At 41.8% G+C, this 25,404-nt stretch overlaps 1 protein-coding gene across 1 annotated transcript in view; it reads left to right on the top strand.

Moving 5' to 3' along the window:
• KIF6 (kinesin family member 6) overlaps positions 1-25,404 on the top strand; it is a 355,709-nt gene that overhangs the window by 127,362 nt on the left and 202,943 nt on the right. The window contains 4 exon segments of the mRNA XM_003128378.6: positions 5,459-5,519; positions 5,522-5,601; positions 6,520-6,606; positions 14,158-14,261. Coding sequence (XP_003128426.4) covers positions 5,459-5,519; positions 5,522-5,601; positions 6,520-6,606; positions 14,158-14,261 — 332 coding nt within the window.

The following is a 25,404-nucleotide window of genomic DNA, read 5'->3' as shown; positions in this document are numbered from 1 at the left end:
GGCATCTACACCTCCTTACCCTGGCCATGCAGATTGTTTGGTTCCCACCCGGTTTAGGAACCCGAAGCAGCCCCACAGAGAAGAAGCTCCTTGTGTCTCTCCCTCAACTCCTGGCCACGTCTGGGTCACTTGGAAGATCCGTATCTGTCCAAGGGGTCTGGGCTTATCATGGTTTTCCCAGCATCCTTTAGAGCTGGGAGGACATCTGCTCAGGGCCGTCTCCTAAGGAAATGGCCCAAACCCAGTAAACAATGGTTTATTCTGCTCCAACATTAAGTCTGCAAAGGGGTCGTAAAAAACATGGTCCGAAGACCCCTCCAAACACGTATGCTTTCTGTTTTACCAACAACTACCCCAGAAGCTCTCTCTGTGGATCTTTAAATCATTTCTCTGAGGTCGGCAGGCTTTCGAATCCCACTTTTACAGATGGGAAAACTGAGGCTAATCCATTTAAGAGATTGAGCTAAGATCATATAAGTGGGCAGCTGGATTCTGACCCTAAGTCCTGGGTTCTTCCTTTTAGCACTTGCTGCCTTCATTCCCCCACTTTCCTTTATTTACTTATTTATTTTTATTTTTTGCCTTCTAGGGCTGCACCCACAGCATGTTGGAAGTTCCCAGGCTAGGGGTCTAATCAGAGCTACAGCTGCCAGCCTACACCACAGCCACAGCGATGCCAGATCCGAGCCGCATCAGTGACCCACACCACAGCTCACAGCAACGCTGGATCCTTAACTCACTGATGGAAGTCAGGGATTGAACCCACAGCCTCATGGTCCCTCGTTTCTGCTGCGCCACGACGGGAACTCCTCCCCCACTTTTAAAGACCATATTTTCTAATCCACCATCCCATTTTGAGTTTTCATTATTTAATTTCAGAATGTTCTGGAAAGGACATTGCGATTGCCTCTACATCATGCAGTCAGGTGTATATCCCACCAGGAGTAGACCCCGAATGGTCTAAGCTGACTCAGGCCCACCTCTCCTCTAGCTATAGTGGTAAAGAGATGGCCCATGACTCAAGGAGGTCCCTAGTGAATCTCAGGACTTATGTTTAATGATTAGAGGACATTCTCTTGTCAGTTATAAGTAAAGACAAATGTAACATCAGGGCATTTGGTAGCCATCCTATGGCCATGAGGAAAGGCAGAGTTCTGCCACAGGGAAGATAGAGTAGAGATTTGGGCAAAAACTAAGTCCTTGACTAAAACGTCCCTGACCTTTTGGGTCATTTCTAACCTAAAGCATTTCCTATTATTGTTACGTAAACCATAAATTTCCTTGTGGTTCAAGCCAATTTGGGTTACATTTTCTGTTACTACACTCAAGAGCAAGTTAACTAACATACCATTTAAAGTGATATCAAAAGGAAATTTAATAAGCATGTTCTTTATGTCATCTAAGTTGTCAGTAAAACTATTGAATAGAAAAGACGTCAATATTGTTCCTAGAGCAGGAAACACATAGCAACATGTGTTTGATGAAGGAACTTGAAAGTACTTAGAAAACTCTTAGCTATTTAATTGATGATTTATAAACAATATGCCACCCTCTCTGCATGTCTGTCCAACCAACCCAAGGTATTTGGGCCTTCCTTGCCTGTTTCAGGTATTTGTCCTCTTGGTTCTCAGGGTCTGAAGCTCTGCTCTGCACCCCATGCTGCCACCTGGCCAGTCAGGGCCACCACATTACTCACTCCCTTTCCAATTACATTGATGCTTCATTCTCTCAAATCTCATTTAGTGATAATGACCCTCATACCACCTTGCTGGGTAAAACTAATTAATCTACTCATTCATTTGTTCATAGTCATTTAACAAAATAAGAGTTGATCATACATTGTATTAGTCAATTTCTTAGTTGCAAACTGAGAAATTCACTCTAGCTAATTTAAGCAGCACAGAGTTTATTAAACCAAAGAGTCTCAAGGAAAATTAGAAAACTGGGCTTGGATGCTGCCCAGCTGGGAGCAGAGCAACCAAGAGACACTTCTAACCACACCATAGAGCTGCTCCGTAGAACACAACTCCTATTTCCACTTGGCAACGAGGACATTGGGTCCTAGATTCCAGAAACTTCCCTGTAGCTGCCTCAAAAGAACCAGAGGCCTTTGCCACCCTACTCTCCTACAAAGCTTGTCTTCCTCGTTATGGCCACCACCTCTCATTATTCACCTCCAAATCCCATACAGGGGTGTCTGCTTGATGGAGCTAGGTCTCATGCAAACTGTGAGTTGTAAGAGAGACTAGGAAATGTAATTTTGTAGGAAGTAGAACCAGAATGGGGGCTGTCACGAGAGCTGAGAGAGACAAGTTTGTTTCTGCCACATGTACTGGGCAGTGGGCATTGTTCTTAGCCATGATAGAGCCATGAACATAAGAAACAGAGTCCTCTGTTTCTGCCTTGTGGAGCAGAAAGTCTAGTGAGCAATCAGATAACAAACAAGTAAATAAATAAGCTTCAAATAGAGATAAGCACCGGAAGAAAAATAAAATAGAGTGAAAGCCTGGATATTGGAGTATTGCTTCTGATTAGGGAGTTCAGAGAGGGCCCTTGTGAGGACCTAAAACCTGAGCCAAGATTTGATTGATGAGAAGCAGGAAACTGTAAGAAAATCTCAGGCAATAGCACCCCAGGTTAAGAGAAACAGGTTCAAAGGCTGCAGTGTGGGACTACGCTTGTCACAGCGAGGGAACACAAGGCCAGTGTGCACTGTGAAAGCACCACAGGAGATGAGGTCATATAATAGACGGGATTTCGTTAGAGAGTGTTTGGCCTGCATTTTCCTTGAAGTGTTTCATAGCCTCTGTTCTTACATTTAAGTCTTTCATCCATTTTGAGTTTATTTTTATTTATGGGATTAGCAAGTGTTCTAATTTCATTCTTTTGCATGTAGCCGCCCAGTTTTTCCCAGCACCACTTACTGAAGAGACTGTCTTTTCTCCCTTGTATATTCCAGATCACACAGGCGTTGGGTCATTATACTAAGGGCTTTGGGAAAAGGTTGATGGAACTTAGATTTTATAAAGATTCTTCTGGCTGCTCTGAAGAGAGGAGGCCACGGGAAGGCGAAAGGAGAAGGAAGGAGACTGAGCCAAAGCCTTGAGCTGTTGTCCAAGGAAGGGAAGATGGGGTCTTGAAGGGGAATGGTAGCAAAAGAGGTGGGAAAGAGTCTAGTTCTGGGTGTGTTTTGTAGGTAAACCTAATAGAAATTGGGCGTTGGGCATGAGGGGGAATCAAGAATGATGCCTAGGATTTGGGGCTGAGCCACTAGGTGGATGGCGTGCCATTAATAATGATGGGTAAAGGCTGAGAAAGAGTCTGGGTTGAGGGTAGAAGGGAAACAGAGTCAAGAACAGACTTCCTGGTGGAAATGTGGAGTTGCCACAGGGACAGTAGCTCAGGGGAGAGGTTGAGGCCGATGATATAAATTGGGGCGACATCAGGATATAGATGTATTTAAGCCGGAGGATCAGATGAGATTATACAGGGAGAGTGCGTAGACAGAAAGAGAAGAGGATCAAGGACTGAGCCCTGGAGAACCTCATTAGATATCATTTGGAAGAAGAAAAGGAAGCATTCATTAAGTAGTTTTTGAGGAAAGATGAAAACCAGAAAAGTGTGGTGTCCTGATTACCAAGTGAATAAAGTGTTTCCTAAAGGAGGCAGTGAAGACCCGTGTTGAATCCTTAGTTGAACCAGAGCTCAGGTGAGATGGCAGTTGGTGCTTTTGGTTCAGTGGGATTACTGATGACCTTGGCAAGAGCTGTCTCTGTTCAGTACTGTCGTGGGCATGCAGGATGGGAGTGATCCAGGTGAGAGAGAAATTGATGCAAAGAGAGGGGTTAATTGTAGGTGAGAGGAGAAGAGGAAGAGACAGAGGGCTGGACTCGGGCAGGAACAGACAGTAACAGTGGGAAGGCTGGAATGTGTGAGGGGTTTAGGAACAAGTCAGGAGATAGTTCTGGTCAAGCTGCTGACACCTAGAAGAAAGGGTGTGTGGCCATCAGATCAGGCTGAAGTCAGGGAGAGGAAGCTGGGTAGATGTTTGAAGCAAAAGGATAAGATGTGAAGGCCCATTTTGAGAGTGGAAAAGTGGTTTTTGAGAGAATATCAAAGGATTTCTGGTTTGTAGTAAAATCTGTGGTCATGAATTTACAGTAAGACCAGTGATACAGTTACATAATTTTGTATAAAACAGCCCTCAAAAACAACGCTGTCATCTTATTTTGTAAACAAAAGTAGAAAAAGTTCTGATGATTACACACCTGGGAGGAGGAAAGACTAGGACTGGCTTCAGCGGTATTTTCAGCAACCAGCGCCTTGCGACACCCCTGAAGTCGCATGTCACATCTGAGGATGATTTATTCCTTATTCCTTATGATTTATTCCTTATGCGATGGACATCCTGGCAAGGACTCACACTGGGTTCATCTTCTCTGAACCCCTGGTGGCTCCCTTTGGAGACAGCCCACAGCGGCTTGTCATCCATCTCCCACCTTCCTAAGTAAGACACTCCTAAGTGTGAGAGTAAGATGAGCCTTCGGTGAACAAGGCGTGCTTCCCTCATCACTTACAATGAAAACACACGTGTACACAGCGCTTATTATGGGCTGGATTCCACTCAAAGTAACCTGCACCTTTTAATTCTTCTTATCATCCCAAATGCTCAGGTAGATACTGTCTTTCTCCGGTTTTAGAGACAAAGAGACTGAGGCAGAGATGCTGAGTGACAGGCCCTGGTAAGGCCAGCATTTGGTCCTGGACAATCTGACACCAGCATCTGGGGTCTCCACCATGAACCCTTGTTGTTTCTCATGGTTCTCATTTATTGTTCTGGCTCTTCTACCTTGAAGACGAGGCACACGTATTAATTTTGGTAGGATTTTTTAAAAATCTGGCATGATTTACTCTTGAGTTTTTATACAAATTTCCCCATGACTGAGAACAGAATAATAATGTATCCAGTTCTGTACAAGTTCTATCATCTGCCCTCAGATTACGGGGTTCATCACGGTAGGTTTTTGCTACATGTGCTTCATTCCGTCTTCACCACTATTGTACCGAGCATCGTTAAGGTATTTATTCTGAGCCCAGGTTTTGGGGGGGTGGTCACTACATGTTGTATATTTTTTTGAGTGTTTTTAGTTTTTGTTTTTGAATTCTAGTTGATTTACAGGGATCTGTCAATTTCTGCTGTACAGCAAAATGACCCAGTTATACACGTGTGTGTGTGTGGTATGTGTATACACACATATATATACATTCTTTTCTCATGTTCTGCCACACGTGATCGGATAGTGTTCCCCGTGCTGTACAGCAGGAGCTCATTGCTTATCCATTCTAAAGGCAATAGTTTGCATCTCCTCCATGCTGTATTTTTACTGCAGTCACAGCTCCGTTGTCTGTCAGATGTGCCTGTTCTGCTAAGCTGAGGCTCTGTCTTCCTTGGCCGCAGGTTATCATCGCCCTCGCAGAGAAGCACCGGGCGCACATTCCGTACAGGAACTCCATGATGACAGCGTCCTGAGAGACAGCCTGGGAGGGAACTGCATGACCACCATGATCGCCACACTCTCCGTAGAGAAGAGGAATATCGATGTGGGTGTCTGAGTTTTTGCTGCTGGTCTGTGAGATGGAGTCGAGGGTCCTGGGTGGGCTCCCATCCTTTCAGCCGGGTTAGGGTATGCCTTCAGAGGCAGATACCCTCCAGAGTCACGGTGTGGGGTTATTTGCCAGCCTTGTAATCACCCCATTTAAGAATCGACTTTGAGTAGCACAGGACGGCCTGAAGAAAACCTCAGGCACAGATTTTGGACAACCAGCTGGTGGGTTATTTACCTCCGCCAGAGACACGAGGGGAAGCCCATCAGCCTCTCCAGATCTGTTTTGCTCCTGATTTTGCTCCGTGCCTTGGAGACGTCTCAGGATGTGTCTCTGGACATGTCCCTGGGTATGACACCCAGGGCGCGTTGGTAGGGGCTGGCCGCCAAATGGCTTTCCTCGGCGGCTCTAGAGCCACCTGATGTTTCACGTATGTCCCTTGAATGCATGGGGTGCAGACTTTCTCTAAGGGAGGAGAACAGGAAGCAGAAGGGTGCCTCCCCAAACAAGGCCAAGCCCAAGTGTGTTGTAAAGATGCCTTGAAAAGCCTTCCTTTGGAACCTACATAAAAATATTTATTTTTGTACACTTTGATGTTTATGGATTTTGGCACCTACTGTGATTATGGTTTGTGTATATGTGGCTCTGATGACAGATCAGTGGCTGAAAAGCACATGCCAGTTGTCATATAGGACCTCAGGATCTCCCACGCTTTGGACATGGGTCATTTTATTAAGCCTAAACAAAATTTGAATGAAAAATAATGTTCCAGAGCAAAAGGCCCTAATTTGGAAACGTGTCTCTTCATCGTTTTACGCATGTCACTCTGTAGGTGTACATGTTTCTCTTCTGAACAAAACTTAAATTTCATCTCTCTATGCCTTGTTATTTTACAGATTTATTTTGCTTTTGTAGGAGTCTATATCTACCTGCAGATTTGCACAGCGAGTGGCACTCATAAAGAATGAAGCTGTTCTTAATGAAGAAATAGATCCCAGATTGGTAAGCAACTTTTATCTATGTTTTTTTTAAAAAAGTAAAAATATGCCAAAGATTAGCAAAAGCTTGGGGGCATGGGGGCATTCTCTCCCCCAACCAGGCAATGTTCTAAATATTGGAAATGTGTTAACTCATTTATTCTCATAACAACCTTCTTAGTAGATGCTATCTCTCCCTCTCCTTCGCAGATGACAAAACAGAATGTTCAGTAACTTGGTCCGAGCTGCAGTGCTAAGAAGCAGCAGAGCTGGATGCAGACACAGGAAGTCTGAGTCCAGGCCCTGTGCTCTTACCTGCAGCCCCTCATTGTGCCATTGGTCAGATGCACAGGGAGTTCCGAGGACACACACAGAAAACAGTTACATTTTCAGGCAAGCTGTAGCCTTTCAAGAAAATCAGTTTAACTTTCGAAAGGGCAATAATAATAGACCATCTTTTATGAAAGCTTATCAAGAGGAGTTCCCTGGTGGCTCAACAGGTTAAGGATCCGGTGATGTTACTGCTGTGGCTCCACTGCTGTGACATGGGTTTGATCCCTGGCCCAGGAACTTCCACATGCTGTAGGTGTGGCCAAAAGAAAAGCTTATCGAGAAAAAGAAGTTTTAATGGTTATTAAATAGAACAATATTTTGCATAACTGTTCTCTTGCTTATTCTCGAGATTTTAAAAAGTTAATAATTGGTCTGATCCGTGGAAAAACAGCCAAGCTTCTAGTTGTATAACAATGAAGTCTTCTTTGTCAAAGGGCTTTTTTTTTTTTTTTTTGAGGAGAAATATTGCACATTACATGACTCATTATAAATGCAAGTATTTTTTTCTTTTCTCTCTTTTATTAGTCTTCCACAAATATAATGCAACAAGGAATTCACTCATGCCAACATTGAAAATGTTAAATAAAATATTTCAATTGTCAAACTCCAAAATTAAGACTATATTACTTTGCAAATCACTTGACTTTTGGGGAAAAAAAAAAAAAAGCTGGTGTAAGCTTGGTGGTATGCGTTATAAAAAAAGACATGACCTCTTACTAACAGTACTTCATTTACAGATTTCTCAAATTCCAACCAAAGAAAATCTCAGACTCACTGTTACCCACATTCACGATTTCCTCTTGAGTGTCTGCCCTTCGTCCCCTGAAGTCATCCCCTCAAAGGGTAGGGGAAGGAGGACAAAAGAATAAGGAGGCTGATTGTTCTGTCTGCTTGCCTCCAGAAGCCCAAGCTCCCTGATGGAAGGATGGAATTCTCTTCCGGAGAAACCAATGGGTGAGGCAGCCGCCCTTCCCAATCCAGGCCCTGGTCAGAGACCAGCATCACCCAGTGCCCCCACTGGAAGAGGAGACACAGTTCACGGCCAAAGTCAAGTGGACCTGAGCTCCTAGGATGAATTCCTCTGCTGTCCCTACCTTGCCAGCAGCCCTGTGACTTTACTATGCAAAATGAGAAAGACAGGAATGGGCTTATTAGCCTGAAGACAAAACTTTGGAATTAAAGGAAAATAAACATATGAGACATTAGGGGTTATTTTCTCCTTCGAATTAAGCTAAAGAGACTTTTCTTTGAAGAAACTTGAGAAATTTGAAGAAGGACGAACATCATTGTGTGTTTGATGTCAGTCCGTGAGAGATTTAGAGTCGAGAAACCAGGAGTCAAAAGCTAATAGCTGATAATTGAACAAATGTTGAGGTCTTCCTGGTGCAGAATAATCTGGTAATTGAGAAGTATTATTTCCTGATCTCCTTTATAATTGCTTCTAAAAACTGACATTCTTTTTCATTATTTTGTACAGAGCTTTTCTGAAGCACACGTGACAATTGAAAAGTTGTCCTCAAAACCATCCAGAACACAACTGGATGGGATAGCCTGTACCATACTCTCAAAATTTAATGGCACATGTGGGGCCAGCCCTGTAACATCAGGGTCACCAAGGATTTGACTTGCTTTCTTTCCAAAGATTGGTACCTCAGAGAGACAAGGTGATAAAAGAGCTGTGAACAGGCCAGTCTGTGATGATGGGGCATGGGCCCAAGTCTTCCAAGGATGGCTCTCATTCCAAAGTTCCTGCAGTGATTTGATGGGAGGCATGACTTTAATAATCTCAAAATCGTGAAAAGTTGGCCTAGTTTCTGGATTTCTGTTCAGTAAGACAGAAGATAATCTGATTGTTAGATTTGACTTCGGAGGCCCTCGTAGAAGTGGAAAATATGGCATCAGCATAAATTTAGTGGAGAGACAGTACCTCAGGATCCTCATTCTGCATAGCTTGGTGATTCCAAGAATGTTTTTGAGGGAGTTCCCATCGTGGCTCAGCGGCAACAAATCTGACTAGTGTCCATGAGGATGCTGGTCTAATCCCTGGCCTCGCTCAGTGTATTAGGGATCCAGCCTTGTCGTGAGCTGTGGTGTAGGTCACAGATGCGGCTTGGGTCCCACATTGCTGTGGCTGTGGGGTAGGCCGGCACCTACAGCCCCTATTTGACCCCTAGCCGGGGAACTTCCATGAGGCCCTATAAGGCGAAAAGGAAAAGAAAAAAAAAAAATGAATGTTTTTGAAAAGAAGCAAACAGCTGAGACCCACTCAATCCCTGCATTTAAGTGCAATTCTAGGAGCACTGACACGTTTGACATCCTCAGCATCGTGTTCTTTGGACTCCTGGTCCTGTTGATGTGGCACAGTCAACCTATAACTCACATCTATAAAATTTAACAGGCATCTTTGGAAACACATATCTGAGGTTTAAGGAAGTAAGGGAATTCTCCGGGTCCTGGAAACAAAGCTGAGGCTGCTGTTGTCCTGGAGTAGAGGGTGAAGGTATAGAAGTCAAGGCCCTCTGGACCTTGGAAGGCAGACGACAAACCTAAGACATCCTGCCCCACCCCATCATAAAACCCGAGGAGGGGTGAGCCAGAGATGTGCGCTGGCACAGGGAGATGCTGGAAGACTTGTCTGCCTCCCCTGGACTCGAGGTAGGACAAGATGTGGTATCTTTGAAAACCTGAAATTCTAAGGTTCTGCCTCAAGGATTTGAAGTTCAATCCTCCTTAGTCAGGTAGTCCTCAAGCCAAGAAGTTGGAAAATGAATGATAAAGTCAATCCAAAAAGCAGAAGGACAGAAACTAAAAAGTGTAAAAATGATTGAAAACAAAAGACAGAAAGAAGACAGAGGGAAGAGAACAAAATCTGAAGTTGATTTTTATTACATTAAGAAAATGAGGAGTTCCCGTCGTGGCGCAGTGGTTAACGAATCCAACTAGGAACCATGAGGTTGCGGGTTCGATCCCTGCTCTTGCTCAGTGGGTTAACGATCCGGCGTTGGGGTGAGCTGTGGTGTAGGTCGCAGACGCGGCTCGGATCCCGCGTTGCTGTGGCTCTGGCGTAGGCCGGTGGCTACAGCTCCGATTCAACCCCTAGCCTGGGAACCTCCATATGCCGCGGGAGCGGCCCAAGAAATAGCAACAACAACAACAACAAAAAGACAAAAGACAAAAGAAAAAAAGAAAACAAAAATCTCTGGGAGGATTAATGAAGAAAAGAATAAAGAAGGCACAAATCAATACTATAATATTTGAAATGAAAGGAGGACTTAATATTGCAGGTACAATAGAGGTCCTAAAATAACAACAAAGTACTTTGGCAATAAATTTAAACAAAATGGACAATTTCCTAGAAAAACATAGTATAAACTAATGCAAGAAGAATTGAAAAACATGAGTAGATCTACAAGTAATATATAAATTGACTCAATAATAACAAAGCTACCAAAAGGCGAGAGAGAAAAGAGAAAAAGGGAGGGAGGCGGGGAGAGGAAACGTGAGAGGAAGGAAGGAAGGAAGGAAAGAAGGCCAGACCTGATGTTTTTAAGTTTACCGTATATTGAAGGGAGAATAAAAATTGGATTCCGCCTGCTAGTTTTTGTTTTAGGAACTTTGCATTATGACCATATGATCACTAATATGATAGGTGGTATCATGACTTACTGTGTTTATTTCAGGAATTTAAGGATAATATATCATTAGAGAATGTACTAATGTTTAATAAAAGAAATAAAAAAGCCTGGGGAAAGTAAACACCACATTTAGGGTCATGGTAATGGGGAATTCATTTAGGGGCGAGGGCTTCACAGGAGTCTGTAATGTCTTATTTCTTAAGCTAAGTAGTTGGTCCATTGGTGTTCACTTATGCTAAGTAGTAGGCACAAGGTGGTATTTATACCTTTTTGTATACCTGAAGTAGTTCATACTGAAAAATAAAAATCTCAAGAATTAGGGTGATTCATCACATTCACAGTTTAAAGGGGAAAAATTATGTGATCACATCACTAGATAAAGGAAAAGTATTTGATAACATTAAACATTCATCCGTACTTTGAAAAGACTCATCAAAATTGGAATATAAGGGAACATCCTTAGAGCGATTAAGGGCATCAGCCAAAAACCTCAGCAAACATTTTCAAGGTGGAATGCGGAAGGAATAAGACAAGAATGTCTTAAGCACTGTACTTGGAAGTTCTAGCTAGTCAGAAACAATTATTTATTTATTTATTTATGAGGATTTGAAAAGACAAACATCTTTTTGGGACAATTTGATTGTTCATATATAACATCCAAGAGTGTTTAATAACATATAAACAGATAACCAAAATGATGTTCAGAAAATTATTTGCTGTGTGATCCACACATAAAAATTAATTGCCTTCCTATATATCAAAAGACAATAATTAGAAAATGCAGTTTTACAAAAATTCCACTTACAATAGAAACAAACACTTTTAAATTCTTGAAACGAATTCTAATTAAAGACGTAAGATATTTGTAGAGAAAACTATAAATCTGTTTTGAGGAGTTCCTGTCGTGGCTCAGTGGTTAATGAATCTGACTAGGAACCATGAGGTTGTGGGTTTGATCCCTGGCCTCGTTCAGTAGGTTAAGGATCCGGTGTTGCCATGAGCTGTGGTGTAGGTCGCAGATGCGGCTTGGATCCTGACTTGCTGTGGCTCTGGTGTAGGCCAGTGGCTACAGCTCCAATTCGACCCCTAGCCTGGGAACCTCCATATGCTGCAGGTGAGGCCAAAGAAGAGACAAAAGGAAAAAATAATCTGTATTGAGAGGAATCAATGGGATGTGGTGACTCAATGTCATTAATATCCTATCAAATTAACCTTTTAATCAAAATTTTTCCAGTTAAAATTTGAGGAGGACCTTTCATAGAATTTTATAAGCTGGGTCTAAAAGTTATTTGAAAAAGCAAATAATCAAGAATAGCCAAGTCTATTTTGGAAGAGAACGAGGTGAAAGGAGCTTGTTCCATCTAAATGCCAAAATGTCTTAAAACATAGAATTAAAACAGTGTGCTATTGCCATACATATAGTCAAGTAGACAAATGTTTTTAACCAATAGCCCAGAAAAAGACACATTTTACAAGTGGAAATATATTATATAACAGTACTATAATATCAAATCTTGCATGGTTAGCCATAAAAAATTAAAATTAGATCCTTTTCTCACACTTTCTGCAAAAATAAAGTCAACCAAAGGTAAAAAGCAAAGCTTTAAAACTTTTATAAGAACGTATTGGAAAATATTCCTGTGGCTTTTGGTAAAATAGGTTTTCTTGTTTTTTTTTTTTTTTTTCTTCTTTTTTGGCACACAGAAGTTCTAAGGCCAGGGATTGAACCCATGCCACAGCAGCAACTTGAGCCACAGCAGTAACAATGCCAGATCCTTAATCCACTGCACCACCAGGGAATTCTAAAATAGACGTTACTGAAAACACAAAAATACAACTCATAACAAAAGAAGTTGGTAATGAAATTATATTGAAGGAATTCCCATTGTTGCTCAGTGGTAACGAACCCAGCTAGGATCCATGAGGACATGGGTTGGATCCCTGGCCTTGATCAGTGGGTTAAGGATCCAGCATTGCTGTGAGCTCTGACGTTGGTCGCAGACAAGGCTCAGATCTGGTGTTGCTGTGACTGTGGTGTAGGCTGGTGGCTGCAGCTCCGATTCAGCCCCTAGTCTGGGAACCTCCGTATGCCATGGGTGTGGCCCTCACAACTTTCATTAACGAAAAGAACACGACAAAGTGAAAAACATGACATAGGTTGGGAGAAAAAAATGTTCATTGCATAAAACTAACAAAGGGTTCTCATCCAGAATATGTGAAGGAGCCTATAAATCAATAAGGAAAAGAAAAACAACTCAACTGAAACATAGGCAAGCATGTGACTAAATAATTCACAGAAGTGGAAACCCACGCAGCCAGTATACACACACAAAAATGATCAACCTCAGTAATGATCATGAAAATACAAATTAGAACTAGGTGAGAGACCGTTTTACTCCTACCAGATTGGCGAAATTAAAGCGTCTGGCAAGACTACATACATAGAAACAAAAATGTGGGGAACAGGAGCTTATATATGTAGCCGATGAGAATGTAAATTTATAAACCTACTCTGAAAAGCAATTTAGCAGTAAGTATATAATAAAGAGAAGATGCACTCACTCTATAACCACACAATTCTAAAGTGTACACTGTAGGAGTTCCCCAGTGGCCTGGTGGTTAAGGATCCAATGTTGTCACTGCTGTGGTTCAGGTCGCTGCTATGATACGTGTTCGATCCCTGGCCCAGGAACTTCTGCATGCCTCAGGTGCAGCCAAAAAAAAAAGTGCATACTATAGGGAAACACTCCCATATGTGCCCAGAGATTTATAATGTTCACAGCAACACTGTTTATAACAGCAAAAGTACAATTCCTAAATGTCCATCGCCAGGAGACAAATGCATAAATTGTGATATATTTACTGAAATACTACACATCCATGAAAATTAATGAACTAGAGCCACATGAAGCAACGAAAATACTCTAAAAAACATAACGTGAGGGGGGAAAGCACATTGCAATGATATACAGCGTGGTAACATTTATGTAAAGTTTAAGGCATGCGAAATGACATCATACATTATTTAGAGTCACATCTGTTCATATGGAGTAAACATATAAAAACATGCAGGGAAATGCCTGCAGTCACCCCAGGAAGAACAGAAGGGGAATAGGAATGAGGGGCTCCAGTTACATCAGTAATGGGTTTTTTTGCTTTTTAGGGCCACATCTGTGGCATATGAAGGTTCCCAGGCTAGGGGTCAAATCAGATCTGTAGCTGCCAGCCTATGCCACAGCCACAGCAACTCGGGATCCAAGCCACATCTGCGACCTACACCACAGCTCATGGCAACACTGGATCCTTAACCCACTGAGCAAGGCCAGGGATCAAATCTGCAACCTCATGATTCCTAGTCGATTCGTTTCTCTTCGCCACAACAGGAACTCCCACGTCAGTAATGTTTTATCTGTTAAAAAAAAAAAAAAAAATCCTAGAACGATTTAGACAAAATGTAAAGATTTAGCCAAGCTGGGTGGTGGGTACAAAAGTGCCTTTTATATCATTCTCTACAATTTTGTTCCTAAACATTAAAAGACGTATGTGTTTGTCGAGTAGTTCCCGTTAATGAGGAGTTGATACTGCCTCTCCCGCCTTGGCCTTTGCAGATGATTATGCGCCTGCAGAAGGAAATCCAGGAACTGAAGGATGAACTGGCCATTGTCACTGGCGAGCGGAGGACAGAGGTGCTCACAGAAGCAGAGCTCCTTCAGTAAGCCTGCAGACTTTTTCTCTTTTCCTTTAACAGTGCGAGTTTGTGTGCACTTCTTTGTTGGCGCTAACGTTATGAATTCACCTCAAAGCACGAAGGTCTCCCGGGACAGTCTGAGATTGCCTGTAGGCGCCAGTTAAGAGTGGCGGCTTTCCATGAAAAGCTGGAGAAGGCTGGCAGTGTTTTTGCCGCCTCAGCTCTGAGGAAGTAAAGAACGGGGCATAGAGAGGATGGGAATCTCCTCCTCGTGCCAGCTGAAGGAAAGGGATTGTAGGAGAGTCACGCGCTTTTAAAACGTAGACACCAAACGCTCTTAAGCTGTGGCTCTCAAATCTGAAAGGAATTCAAGAAACGTCCTTTGTATCAAACAGCATCTTGCTGCAAGCACCAATTTATCCCATGCCAAAGTAAGCTCTCTCCTTTGGTGACTGGATGGCCCATATATTACAGTTCATACACTCAGAATGGGAATGAAAGCAGGTATTCAGGGCTTCGCGTAGGCACGGCATCTTTCAGACCCTTTAGATTTGCTCATTCCGTCTCTGATCACGAGCCCCCGTGCCGGGCACTCGTGTTTCCTCGCTGCTTGTTAAGCACTTTTGGGGTGACAGCAACGGACTAGGCTTAGAAGGCAGTGGTGTTCTCCACTTCTGCATAAGAAATAAAACTATACAAGATTTTTCTAAAGGTTTACTGTCACTTCCCATAACCCTCTCTCAACAGAGCAAACCATAACTAATAGACATGATAAAGTATTTTCTTTAAACTCATTCACGGCTGCCCTGAAGGTAGTTCTAAAGCTTGAGAAGCCTGAAGCAAGGTTCCTGCTCTACTCCGAGCCTTCCTCCTCTCAGACAGCACTTCCGAATTCTACAACCCTGTGTTTAATAGTCTGATAGGCCCAAAGGCTTTCCTGACAAAACTCCATTGTGGCATATACACGGTGAAGGTGAAATATACAGCCAAAATTCACATTTTAAAGACCTTCTTGCACTCCTTGAAATAACTTGGGCTATTGTAGAGGCTGAGAAACTCAGCTTAAAGTTCCTTCACTGTGGTGCCCCCTTCCCCTTGAAGAAATTAGCCAATATTGGTTTTGGAGATGTCTCTTCGGAGTTCTGATCTTCCAATCAGGGTCTAGCCAGGAAAGCAAAACCACTCCGGGCCTCTCCACAAAAGGGATTTCATCTAGGAAGTGTGTTGTACAGGAGATGCAGGGTTCTGCCACACCCCAGGGACGGAGCAGCAGGAGGCCCCCCCACCCCCAGGCCTGGGGGGACCTCAGGAGGAGGTCATGTTACCAAAGCCCAAGACGGGTGCTGGCAGCACCAGCTGGACCGTGACAGGTGCTGCCCCAGGAGGGGCTGGGACCTCCAAAGCACCGTGGGTGCTGCAGAGGCATCATCTTGGCAGGGAGCCCTGGCCTCTCCCACCATCTCTGCTTCCAGTCTCCGCCAGTGCCTCCCACTGGCTGGACTTCCCCAGAAGCCAGTTGTTGAAAGAGGCAGGAGTGCAGGTTCCTGTGATGCAGAGTCACGCAAGGGAAAAGTGGAGATTGGATCTAGGAGCAAACAGGAGGAATGACCAACATATCCAATAAGTACCCGTGTTTTCTCTAATTCTTATGTAGTCAGAGATATATGGCTCAGTTTAAGGGTAGGAGTCTTAATGTGGTAGTTCAAGGTATCATAATGAGTAAGCATATGCTGCAGTTTCCCTCCAAATCTGGGGGATTATAGAACTGACAGAGAGAAGTTTCTTACTCTCTAGCCACACCCAAGTATTCAAAGCAAACTCCACCAGGGAGGGACTTGAAGCTTCCAGGGATTCCTGGGAGACTGAACCGTGGGGTTGAGATGGGCAAGAGCAAAGGGTAGACCAAGTCCCAGCTCCACACCATGAAGGCCCCAAGTCTAGACGGGGTGGCCCCCTGGAGCAGGAGAGGGCTGGGAACAGCCACGGAGGGGGTGGCAGAGCCATGTGCTGGGAGCAGTTTGTTGCTGTGAACCCCTGTGCACTCCTTCTTCCCTCCTCCCCCCTCCCCCAGTGTTTCAGTCAGCATTTAGGATGGCGAAATAGGGAAGGGCCCCGGGGAGGTGGCAATGCCCAGGACGGAGAGGGACTGCATGAGCTCTGGACACCGCTGCCGTCTCCAGCTCTGGCCATCTCCTGTTCTCACTGAAAACAGAAAGCAGCAAGGCTTCCCCAGCTGCTCCGGTCCCTCACCTGAGACTGGCTGCCCAAGCGGAGAGAGAGCTGAGAGTCTCGGAAATGTGAGCTCACAGTTGGGAATGACCAGAAATAGGAGGACAGCCAATGTGGAAAAAGACAAGAACAAGCATTTACAGCTTGGAGGGCTTCAGAACTAAGCGAGCGATGTAACACGTGCTGTTCCGTCCAGGATGCAACAACAGAGTCACGAGGAGAGCTTGAAAATGAAATATATACCCTTGTTGCTGTTAAGAACTTAATGATGGCCCAGTAGCAGAATGAAAACAGAGGGGCAAATTAGTGAGCCAGGTCGATGGGGGTTAAGGAGTTCTTCCAGAACATAAGATAGAAGAGTAAAAAGATACAAAAGGTTAATGAAAATAATCGTAGAAAACAGCTCTGGAGGTACCAATATCTAACAAAGAGGAGTTTATGGAGGAGAAATAAAGTTAATTCAGGAGGACCAATAGTTAAATAATACCTTTTTCTTGGAATTAAAAACAAATTTAAAAAGGACGTAAGACCCGTTTCATTCAGAATGAAAGGGTTACCATGCTAGGCATAGTATGCGTATAATAATATTGTCAAAAAAATTTAGAACCTCAAAATACAGAAAATACCAAAAGTTATCAGAGAAAGAAAATTATTAACAATCCGGAATCTGATTTAGAGAAGACTTCTCATCAACAACTCTGGAAACAAAAACTTCTAATGCTAAAAAGCATTAGAAAACAAAACAAAAAAGGACTGTGAATGGAGATTCCTATGTCTAGCCAATATTCAAAGGTGAAGGTGAAATAAAGCCATTTTTCAGACATACAGACTTTCAGACAGAAAACTTACCACCCTGCATCATATCTTAGAAAGACCACCACAGACTACACCTTGACAAAAAGAAAAATACTATAAAGTGTAAGAAACAATAATAAGCAAGTTTTGTAATATCTTCTTTATGATATTCAATATTGCATTATATTTACGTTATATCTTTTATTAGCTTGATGATTATCACTTTAACAGATGTTTCTGTTGAAAAGTTACTGACAACAAGTAAATTTTCCGTTCACGGGAGTTTGGGGTAGAATGGTGAGAAATTAAATTGTGACAGCAGATTTGAAATACTGACAGACCGTTAGATCTTGGCTTGGTTTCCTCAGCTCCATAGACCACAAATAGACAAATGTCAATCAGAACAGATTCTGCAGAGACAGTATGTAGGGGTGCCAGTAACTTTTCTGGGCAATTGGTTCATTCATTTACTCATTCAACATTTATTAGTCATCTCATATTCACAAAGCTCTATCCCAGGCCCTGAAAGGAACGCAACGATGAAAAAAACCTCTATCCACCTCTCAACAGGCACACAATTTAGTGGCAGTGACAGACACAGGCGCAAGTAATTGTGATGCAATATTTAAGTATTATGAGCAGATATGAATAAAACATGAGACTGCAGAGATAGTATGATTAATTTTGAGCTCAGGAATCACATAATATTAGCTCCTGTGCTAATAAGCAACCATCAACCATTCACAGTGAAATCGCTTCTCTGCGGTCAAGGTAAGTGTACAGTAGAGCCTAGCATCTCATCAATGATTTCTGATCAGCAGCTGGGGAGAACATGCTGCGAGCTGCATCCACCCTGCCAAAGCCAAGCAGAGTTTCACAGCAATCCAGTAACTCTGGTACTTGTTCCTGGTGACTGTGAGGATTATTCAGATAATGTAGGGGTTTTGTTACTGTTTTTGTTACATTGTTGCCACACCTATGTTTTGCCATAGTTAGCCAGATTGAATGAATATTGCTGCAACTTAAAATTCATCTGGTTTAAGAGCCCTTTATCATCATAAAGCGCACGAGAGCAATTAAAATTTGCCCCTCCTTTGGCTCTGCTTTTTAATATCACTTGTGCTTCTTTGTCTTCTGGGACCCCCGGACGTTTACTCAGGAGCGTGAATCAGCTTCGGTCCTCCCATTGCGCCCAGACTACGGGGAGGCGAGGGTGGGAGGTGATGGTGATGCAGGAGAGAGGAAGAGTCCCACAGCTTGGCAGCACAGAGTGGCGGGAACATCCTGGCCTCGTCTCCATCTCTGTCCTGCTGATTCCTGGGCTTATGCTGATGGCCTGGCATGAGGCGTCCCTACCGGGGACTCTGTGAAGGATGTGAAGGACATCAGAAAGCAGATGTTCAGGAGGTCATATATTCTATGTAGTATGCATTGGACAGTTTGGAGATGTCTGTTAATACCTAGATCTATCAAGTTTTTTGAACTGTTTCCCAGAATTTCAGTTCTTAACATAAATATTTGTTGCATTGACTTGGATGCTTCAACTGAAGAGGATTTCAGATGTCAGCCTCCAGTTATTGGGATATTTTTAGTTTACGTTTTTTGGGTTTTTTTTTTTTTTTTTTTTGCCTGTGTAAGTTTGAAAAGAAACAGCTGGATGAAGGCTGCCTAGCCAAGTTAATGTTTATACAGAACTTCTTGGGTGAAGATTGGATTCTGATTGATTCTCTAAACACATACCTCTTTCTTCCTCTGGTTAAAAAAAAAAAAAAAAAAAAAAAGGAAAAAAAAAAAAGCTTGTAGGCCTCTGGCAGGGATGGAAGCATTATTTCCTGGCCCAAGTCTAAATGAATAGTCTGTTTTTTTGCGTAGCAACATTTTCTTTCTGAGGTGGAACTGAATTGGATCTCATGGGCTCAAGTTTGCCCAAAGTAAATTTCCAAACATCTCGATCCTTTGCCTTTTCTTTTTTCCCCACTTTTATCGAGATATAATTGGCATATAACTGTGTAATTTTGAGTAAAATGTGATGATTTAATATACATATATATTGTGATATGATTACCACAACAAGGCTAGTTAAGACCTCCATCACCTCACATAGATACTTTTGTTTCTTTTTTAACAGGCACACCTGTGGCATATGGAAGGTCCCAGACTAGGGGTTAAATTGGAGCTGCAGCTGCAGGCCTACACCATAGCCATAGCAGCACTGGATCCAAGCCTATCTGGATCTGAGCATCTGCAGCCTATGCCGCAGCTTGCAGCAACACCAATCCTTAACCCACTGAGAGAGGCCAGGGATCAAACCCATATCCTCATGGAGACAATTTCAGGTCCTTAACCTGCTGCATCACAGTGGGAACTCCCATAGTTAGCTTTCTGTTTGTGTGTGTGGTGAGAACATTTAAGAGCTACTCTGTAAGGAATTTTCCATTATATGATACAGTATTTTAAACTAGAGTCACTATACTGTACATTAGGGCCTGAGAATTTATTTGTCTTATAACTGAGAGTTTATACCCTTTCCCAACATCTCCTGATTTTCCCTACCCTCCAGCCCCTGGCAACCACTAGTCTAACTCTCTGAGTTCAACTTTTTTATTTTGCACATATAAATGAGTTCATTCAGTATCTGTTTTTCTTTGACTTCTTTTTGGTTAATTTTTACAAATCAGTTAATCCTTCAACATGAATTTACTAAATAACTATTAGATGCTAATCATTTTAATAGGTGTCTTTGAGGATTCAGGAATATAGGATACAGAAAATAATTCCAAGGAGTTTCAGTTTTATTGGGGAAATAATACATATGTACACATACACACATTTATCCACATATATGTATATATAAAACAGAGAATAAGAGTGTAGGAGTTCCTGACATGGCTCAGCAGCTTAAGGATCCAACATTGTCTCTGTGAGGATATGGGTGTGATCCCTGGCCTTGCTCAGTGGGTTAAGGATCTGGTGTTGCCACAAGCTGCAGCTCAGATCTAGAGTTGGGATGGCTGTGGCTAGGCCTGCAGCTACAGCTCCAATTCGACCTCTGGCCCAGAAAATTCTATATACTGTAGGTAGGGCTATAAAAAAAAAAAGAGAGGAAGGAAGGAAGAGAAAGAAAGTGGAGAAAGAAAGAAAGAGGAAGAGAGAGAAGGAAGGAGGAAGGAGGGAAGGAAGGAAGGAAGCCAGAAAATAGGAGAATGTATTAGTGGAAAGAACAAATGGATACTGAGATCATAAAACCTTAATTATACTTTTAATTTTACTCGTATTAGTTTTTTAAAGGCTCTCTTATGTGCTATCTTATGACTAAATGCTATCTATGGGTGCTTTCAGCTCCATGTTTTAAAAATCTAATATCTGTTTATTACACATGGTTTAATACATTATTTGCTCATCATCTATGATAATGAAAAGCTAAATCATTATGTAGAAATTCAAAAATGGGGGGAGTCATTGCTTATATCACTCACTGAGCAAGCTAACTAAGCCTTAAAGGGTGTCAAGAGGGAGAAAGTAGCATCCTGAGATGAAGGAGACCACGTAAACAAAGGTGCCTGGGAGGAACAAGCACAGTGTAGGGAGGAGGGGAAATAGCAAGAGACCAATCTGGGGACTTGCATGTTGGAAGCACTTGCTAGTGAGGATCTGGGTTGAAACTGGCGGGGCAGAAATCTGGGATTCTTGTGGAAGAACTGAAGAGTAGGATTACACTCATGATGGGTTATGGATTCTACATGTAGAAGAGCTACTGTTTTATTTAATGGTGACCAGGAAACAGTGGGGTTTGAGGGTATTGCAGTTCATTCATTCGGTAATGTTCATTTTGTTCTTTCTTTGATCTGGATACTGTCCTGGGTACTAGAGACACAGGAGCGAACAAAGCAAAGTCCTTGCCCTCATGGAGCTTACACTTTAGTGGGGACAGATAATGCACTGCTTCAATAACTGAAATACAGAGCATTTCAGAGAGCAGAAAGTCAAAGAGAACAATAAAACAGGAGTGCACTTTTATAGGGTGACCATGAAATACTTTACATGAGGAGGATTTTATGGGGTTAACTGCTGATAGCAATGAATAGAATTAGCAGAGATGAGAAATCAGGAAGATATTATATCAGGTCTGGGGTGATATTAATGGAAAAGACTCAAGTAATGACAGTGAAAATAGAGGAAGAGACAAATGTGAGAGGTCTTGCTGAGGAAGATGCAATAGAAGTGATGGCTACAGATATAAAAGTGATAAGGAGGGGAGGTTAGTGAAGACTCGAGACACGAAACAGGTTATCAGTGGGTGGAAAAATCAGGAAGAGAAGTTGGTTGAGAACAGGAAATGTTCAGTTCCTAACCTGATGAAGGAATACACAATGTACAGGTGGAATTGGGGAACTTTAGGGAAGGCTGAGGCTGAAGATTTACATTTTGGAGTGGCTGGTATTGAGCTGATAGAATACTGAAGTCAAGACCAAAAGTCAGCTCAAAAATTCTCTGATCTGATTTGAAGCAGGAAGTGATCCACAGGACCGCATCCCCCTCCATTCAAACTTACTATAGGCAGCTGGCCAACTGGATTTATCTTTGTGCTTAGACACATCACCCCCACCCCCTCCCTTTATGTCTATTTATAATCATTAAATATCCCAGCTGTTGGCTATTTTCCAATGAGGAGAAAAATCTCCCTTCCTTTATGACCCAGAGTATTAATAGTAAACAGTGTAGAAAGATGAGACATTAAAAGGATAACAAGGAAAATTATGAAGTACTTATGACAATATGATTGCTAACTTAGATAAATTTGACAAATTTTAAAAGGCACAGACTACCAAAGCTCACTCAAGAGAAATAGAGAACCTGAATAGTCCTTTATCTCGGTAAGAAAATGAATGCATTGTGAAAACCTTGCAACAAAGAAAACTTCAGGCCCAGATAGCACCACTACAAATCCTGCCAAACATTTAAGGAATAAATAATAACAATTCTATACAAACTTCCCCAGAAAAAAGAGAAAGGGGCAATTTCTAACTCATTTTACAAGGCCAGTGTCCTCTAATATCAACATCAGATTATTAAATTAATATCAAAATCAGATATTAGAAAAAATGAAAGACCAATATCCCATATAAATAAAAATATTTAATAAAATATTTGCAAATCAATTCTAACCAAATATCTAAAAGATAATAAATCATCTTTTAGATTGTAAGTCATGACCAGGTGGAGATTATCCCAGCAATGTGAGGAAGGTTTAACATTAAAAAAAATTAGTCAATATTATGAGTTAGTTGTGCTTTTTAATCACTGCTGTTCTTGCTTTTAAATTAAAAATTGTTGTTAATTGACAAAAAAAATCAGTCAATGTAATTCACCATGTCCAGAAACGAAAGAAAAAAAAAATTCGATCATCTCAATAGATACAGACCAAGCATTTGACAAAATTCAACATCCACTCATGGTCAAAACTCTCAGTACAAAAGAAATAGAAGAGAAATTCCACAACCTGATAAAATGTATCTATAAAAGGACATATAGCTAATATAATAATTAACAGTGAAAGAAATAATTCTTTCTCCACAAAACTGGAAACAAGGAGAGAATGTCCTTTCTCTCCACTTCTATTCAACATCCCACAAAGGGATCTAGTCAGTGCAACAAAGGCAACAAATATGAACAATACATATAAAGAACCCAAAGGATATAATGAAACTATCTTAATTCATGGACAACATGATTATACAGAGAACCCTAAAGACTCTACAAAACAGAAAAGATACTAAAATTAATAAATGAGATTATTGGTAAGGTTTTAGGATATGAGGTCAATATACAAACACAACTGCATTCTTACATGTTAACAACAAACAACTATAATAATTGGAAATTGAAATTAAAAGGCAGCATTATTTATAGTAGTATTAAAAACATAACATACTTAGGGATAAATCTAACAAAATATGTGCAAGGTTTGTTTGCTGAAAGCTATGAAACATTGAAGAGAAATACCAAAGAACACTTAAATACAAAGTTATACCATGGTTTTAAACTGTTCTATTCAATGCTGAAGTACCAGTTCTCCAGAAATTGATCTATAGATTAAATGCAATCCCAGTCAAAATTCCAGCAGGCTTTTGTGTGCATGTAGAAACTGACAAACTGCTCTTGAAATTCACAGAAATGCAAAGGACCTAGAATAGTTAAAACAACTTAAAAAAAAAAAAAAAACTGTAACTCATACCTTACACCGTATTACAAACTCTTACTTGAAAAGAATCATAGACCTAAGTGTAAAACCTAAAATATGAAACCTCTAAAAGAAAAGCTAGGAGAAAACCTCTGTGACCTTGAATTAGGCAGAAATATAATAGGACATCAAAATCACAATTCATAAAAGAAAAAATGATAAGTTGGACATCAAAATTTAAAGCATCTACTCTTTGAAAGACACTATTAAGAAAACTCTAAAAACTCAGAGTGGGAGAAAACATTTTCAAAACACATGTCTGACAAAGTGCCTGTATCCAGAATACTTTAAAAATTATCACAGCTCAATCAGAAAGCAAGCAATAAATATGAACAGAATACTTAAACAGACATTATGTCAGAAGACATGCAGATGGCAGATAAGGACATGGGAGCACAGCATCATTCGTCATCAGGGAAGTCAAATGAAAACCTTAGTGAGATAATGCTATACAATTATTAGAATAGATTTTAAGAACTAACAGCAACAAGTGCTGGTGAGGATGAGGAACTGAAACTCTTGTACATTGCTGGTCGGGATGGATCATGGTGCACCCACTTTGGAAAAACAGTTTAGCAGTTTCTGATAATGTAAAACACAGGACTTAACGTAAACCCAGCAATCCCATTACTAGGTGTTTATCCACTGAGGAATGAAAACATATGCCACATGAAATCTTCCACACGAATATTTACAGCAGCTTTACTCATCATCTCCCAGGCTGAAAACAACCTAAACCGGCGAGCAGCTCAGCAAACTGTGGTGCAGGCACACATTCGAATCCTATTCAGCAATAAAAATGGAGTGACCTATTGATGCATCGACAACTTGGCATTGTGCTAAGTAACAGAAGCCAGGTACAGAAGGGTACTCACTACTGAGTCCATCCATGTGACATCCTATAAAGGGCGAAAGTATAGGAGTAGTGATCACGTTAGTGGCTGCCGAGGCTGCTGGTAGGGGAGGAAACTGCTTGCAAAGGAACAAGAGGGAGGTGTTTAGGCTGATTGCAATGTTCCATAGCTAGAAATGAACCTCAGCTAACCTTTTTAAAAACTGGAGAAAGCTGTATGATAAAAATTAAAAGATCGGTCATTAAACAAACCAAAGCAAAATGAAACAAAACTACAGTGAGGAATTGTCCTTCAGGTAAAATATTGCTATAGTTAGTTTAATAATGGTGACTTTATCTTTGAGGACAAGCCCCTCAGAGCACACAAACACCTATTTTTACGATTAATTAACGCATATGCTAGTTGAGGGGAATGTCCTCAGTTTCAGGCTCCGCCCCCAAACCTACCCCTATGCCCACCAGCTCCTTCCTTCCTGTCACAGTGGAGAAGGTGTCCTCTTAGAGCTGACCTCACCAACTCTGCTTCCAATTCCAGTCCCTTGTTCCATCTCAGCAGCCTCAGCTCTCCTCCTCTTTTTTCTTTATCTGCAATTTCTCTCTTTTTCCTGGACTCTTCTTATTAGTATTTGAACTGGCTCAAGTTTCCCATATTTAAACCAAAATGCTCCCCCTTGACCCAGCCTCCCCCCACTCAGAGACGCTCCTTCAGTTCCTTCACTCATGGTCTCCATTCCCTTCCCTCCCACCCACTCCTCGACACACTCCAGTCTGGCTTTTGCCCCATCACCCTGGCTATTAATGGACCTCAGTGTAGATCAAGGTAATAACTCCTGGGCATCTGTCCAGAGAAAACCATGATTCAAAAAGTTACATGCACCCCAGTGTTCATTGCAGCACTATTTACAACAGCCAAGACATGGAAGCATTCTAAATGTCCATCAGCAGAGGAATAGATAAAGACGACGTGGCCCGTATACACAATGAAATACTACTCAGCTATAAAAAGAATGAAATAATGCTATTTGCAGCAGCATGGATGGACCTAGAAA

The sequence above is a fragment of the Sus scrofa genome, chromosome 7 (genome assembly GCF_000003025.6).
Source record: "Sus scrofa isolate TJ Tabasco breed Duroc chromosome 7, Sscrofa11.1, whole genome shotgun sequence".
Classification (NCBI taxonomy): domain Eukaryota; kingdom Metazoa; phylum Chordata; class Mammalia; order Artiodactyla; family Suidae; genus Sus; species Sus scrofa.
Note: the sequence above shows the minus strand (reverse complement) of the source record. Positions and strands in the feature narration are given on the sequence as shown.